The sequence below is a fragment of the Erpetoichthys calabaricus genome, chromosome 9, assembly GCF_900747795.2.
Source record: "Erpetoichthys calabaricus chromosome 9, fErpCal1.3, whole genome shotgun sequence".
Classification (NCBI taxonomy): Eukaryota; Metazoa; Chordata; class Cladistia; order Polypteriformes; family Polypteridae; genus Erpetoichthys; species Erpetoichthys calabaricus.
In genome coordinates this window covers 121,677,176-121,680,931 of record NC_041402.2, presented here as the reverse complement: position 1 = coordinate 121,680,931, position 3,756 = coordinate 121,677,176, and the positions used below count along the sequence as shown (strand labels likewise).

Below are 3,756 nucleotides of genomic sequence, written 5' to 3'. Positions count from 1 at the left end.
ATAATTACAGTTTCTTTGCAGTGTCCAATTGTGTTTTTTGTTTTTTTTTTTTACAAGTACGGTTATTTTTTTTTTTTTCAAATATAATATCCAGCGTTGTTTTCGACCCCTTCTTTGGATGTAATGGAACATACCTTTCTTTGAGCATGCATAAATGTGTTCTCTGTGAAGCGTCCTTAGCTTTCCCGCACAACAGATGTTACATTTCGAAACGTTCTCACTGTAAGGTTATTAACAACGTTACATAGATAGCTAAAATACTGCTTTGCTCTTCGCAGCTGATAAGTAACATATTTCCGCATATAAAGCAATGGATTCACTTGACGAAGTCACACTGGAAATATTAAAAGGTAAGTTTCTAATTGACATTTACTGTTGCTGCAGTGCATTCTGTTTTTATGAATTCACAAGAATTCACCTGTCCACATTGATACCTATAATCATTACGACACAAAACAAAAGTAGTGGGACAAGCTAGTTTCATGTAACCATTACATGAAATTCTAAAAATAAATGCAGGTGTTTATGTTATAAAAATATATTTTTTTTCATTTCCGGTTTTCACCTTTGCATTTTATCCAGAAACACTGCCGTGAATTATAACTTCCACTGCACGCAGTTCTTGCATTCAAACATTGGTACATTTAGCGCTTTTCTTGACATTTTAGGCATTTGTAAGTTTACATCCAGTTTTTTGCGACGTTTTGTTATCGACAAACAGAATATACGTAAAAAAAATGTGCGAAATTTGCTGTCTCCAGCCTGTTTCCATCAAACTGGCTTTTTATCGATAAAATGGTGTGCGTGATGACGTAATCCCCCCCCCCAAAACGAACTGTCGCATAACTTTTGTTGTATCGCGAAAAAAATCTGCCCTTGAGCCGTTTCCATACATAATTTTGTGTATGTCGCAAATTATCTACCTTTTGTTTTCCACGTTACACCCCCTCCACTAAACAAAGAAACAAAGAAATGGAGAGATTATTCAGACAGTTTTTTGAAATTTGCCAGCTTACTGTTATTTCAGTTTCACAAATAATTGGAATTGTACATAATATCCGAAGTCGACAGCAGAATGAAGCAGTTGCTTGTCTGATAGCCCTAGAAGAAAGTACCCCAGTGCGACGAAACCCACAGGTATGGGAGAGACGACGGAATAAGACCTTCTGGGAGGAGGTGGTGGAGAGACACTTAACAGAAAATCTCTGGCTGCAACATTTTATAATGACACGGCCGACGTTTGAGATGTTGTGTGGATTCATCAGTCCTGATGTTGCGCCCATCACAGGTTGCCACCGACCACCGGTTCCAACCCAAAAGCGGATTCCCATCGCCCTTTACAAGCTGGCAACCTGCGCCGAGTATAGAGTAGTTGGAGAAACTTTCGGGGTTAGTAAAACTACCGTCCATCGATGTGTATATGCTGTGTGCACCGCTATTAAAGAAAAATTAATGCGGCGTTATATCAGACTTCCGACTGTAGCGGAGGCCAATGAAATTGCATACCGCAATTCCTTGGTGCATCTTGTGCCACAGATTTACGGTGCGCTGGATGGCACGCATGTGCCTATTCTTCCCCCGACGGAAGGCTACCGCGATTACATTAATCGCAAAGGGTGGCCATCTATTGTTCTCCAGGCCCTTGTTGATGACAGGTGCATGATACGAGACATTTGCGTTGGCACTCCTGGAAGTGCCGATGATGCAGCTGTGTTTGCAGCATCGGATCTGTACAGGTGAACCTACCTTTCAACATCCCTTCACAGTGCGATAACAACTGAATTAACCTGCTTCCCTTAAGGTTTTTAATTAAAACTGAAATTTGAATTAATACAAAATAACGACGTTTAATCAAAAAAAAAACTCTCTTCATCAGACCATGCGAACCGCTCCGCCATTCTCGTTTTGATTGTACGTGATGAAAATGTGACACATTTATTTGCGTTAAAGCCCTTTTTTCCGACAAAAACTGTTTCCAATGTAGTTTTTGCGACATCTGAAGTATCGATATGGAATTTATGCGCTAAAGTTAAACGGAAAAATATTATGTCGACATGTACAACATTTTATCGATAATTAGCATTTCCATCAGCTATATCGGTAAAAAATTTGAAGCGCTAAATATTTTTTCGCAAAAACTCCTTGGATGGAAACCTGGCTGGTTTGAGGCTGTACAGCAACAATGTGCTCTTTTTATCGAGCGCCATCATTAGCTAAGTTTCCATCCAGTTTTTTGCGACGTTTTGTTATCGACAAACAGAATATACGTAAAAAAAATGTGTGAAATTTGCTGTCTCCAGCCTGTTTCCATCCAACTGGCTTTTTATCGATAAAATGGTGTGCGTGATGACGTCACCCCCCCCCCCCCCCCCCCCCCCAAAACGAACTGTCGCATAAGTTTTGTTGTATCGCGAAAAAAATCTGCCCTTCAGCCGTTTCCATACATAATTTTGTGTATGTCGCAAATTATCTACCTTTTGTTTTCCACGTTACACCCCCTCCACTAAACAAAGAAACAAAGAAATGGAGAGATTATTCAGACAGTTTTTTGAAATTTGCCAGCTTACTGTTATTTCAGTTTCACAAACAATTGGAATTGTACATAATATCCGAAGACGACAGCAGAATGAAGCAGTTGCTTGTCTGATAGCCCTAGAGCTCAAAGAAAGTATACCCCAGTGCGACGAAACCCACGGGTATGGGAGAGACGACGGAATAAGACCTTCTGGGAGGAGGTGGTGGAGAGACACTTCACAGAAAATCTCTGGCTGCAACATTTTAGAATGACACGGCCGACGTTTGAGATGTTGTGTGGATTCATCAGTCCTGATGTTGCGCCCATCACAGGTTGCCACCGACCACCGGTTCTAACCCAAAAGCGGATTGCCATCGCCCTTTACAAGCTGGCAACCTGCGCCGAGTATAGAGTAGTTGGAGAAACTTTCGGGGTTAGTAAAACTACCGTCCATCGATGTGTATATGCTGTGTGCACCGCTATTAAAGAAAAATTAATGCGGCGTTATATCAGACTTCCGACTGTAGCGGAGGCCAATGAAATTGCATACCACAATTCCTTGGTGCATTTTGTGCCACAGATTTACGGTGCGCTGGATGGCACTATTCTTCCCCCGACGGAAGGCTACCGTGATTACATTAATCGCAAAGGGTGGCCATCTATTGTTCTCCAGGCCCTTGTTGATGACAGGTGCATGATACGAGACATTTGCATTGGCACTCCTGGAAGTGCCCATGATGCAGCTGTGTTTGCAGCATCGGATCTGTACAGGTGAGCCTACCTTTCAACATCCCTTCTCAGTGCGATAACAACTGAATTAGTACTGTAACCTGCTTCCCTTAAGGTTTTTAATTAAAACTGAAATTTGTATTAATACAAAATAACGACGTTTAATCAAAAAAAAAAACCTCTCTTCATCAGACCATGCGAACCGCTCCGCCATTCTCATTTTGATTGCACGTGATATGTGACACATTTATTTGCGTTAAAGCCCTTTTTTTCCGACAAAAAGTGTTTCCAATGTAGTTTTTGCGACATCTGAAGTATCGATATGGAATTTATGCGCTAAAGTTAAACGGAAAAATATTATGTTGACATGTACAACATTTTATCGATAATTAGCATTTCCATCAGCTATATCGGTAAAAAATTTGAAAAGCTAAATATTTTTTCGCAAAAACTCCTTGGATGGAAACCTGGCTATTGTTAGATTTCATATATAAAGAGAGTTATTATGAAAT

At 40.5% G+C, this 3,756-nt stretch overlaps 1 protein-coding gene across 1 annotated transcript; it reads left to right on the top strand.

Moving 5' to 3' along the window:
- The first annotated feature begins 1,206 nt into the window (after positions 1–1,206).
- LOC127529067 (uncharacterized) lies at positions 1,207–3,367 on the top strand. Its single transcript, XM_051931482.1, has 2 exons — positions 1,207–1,655; positions 3,206–3,367. The coding sequence occupies exons 1-2, from the start codon at positions 1,225–1,227 to the stop codon at positions 3,288–3,290; spliced, it is 516 nt and encodes a 171-aa protein (XP_051787442.1). The 5' UTR covers positions 1,207–1,224; the 3' UTR covers positions 3,291–3,367.
- Positions 3,368–3,756: the final 389 nt, after the last annotated feature.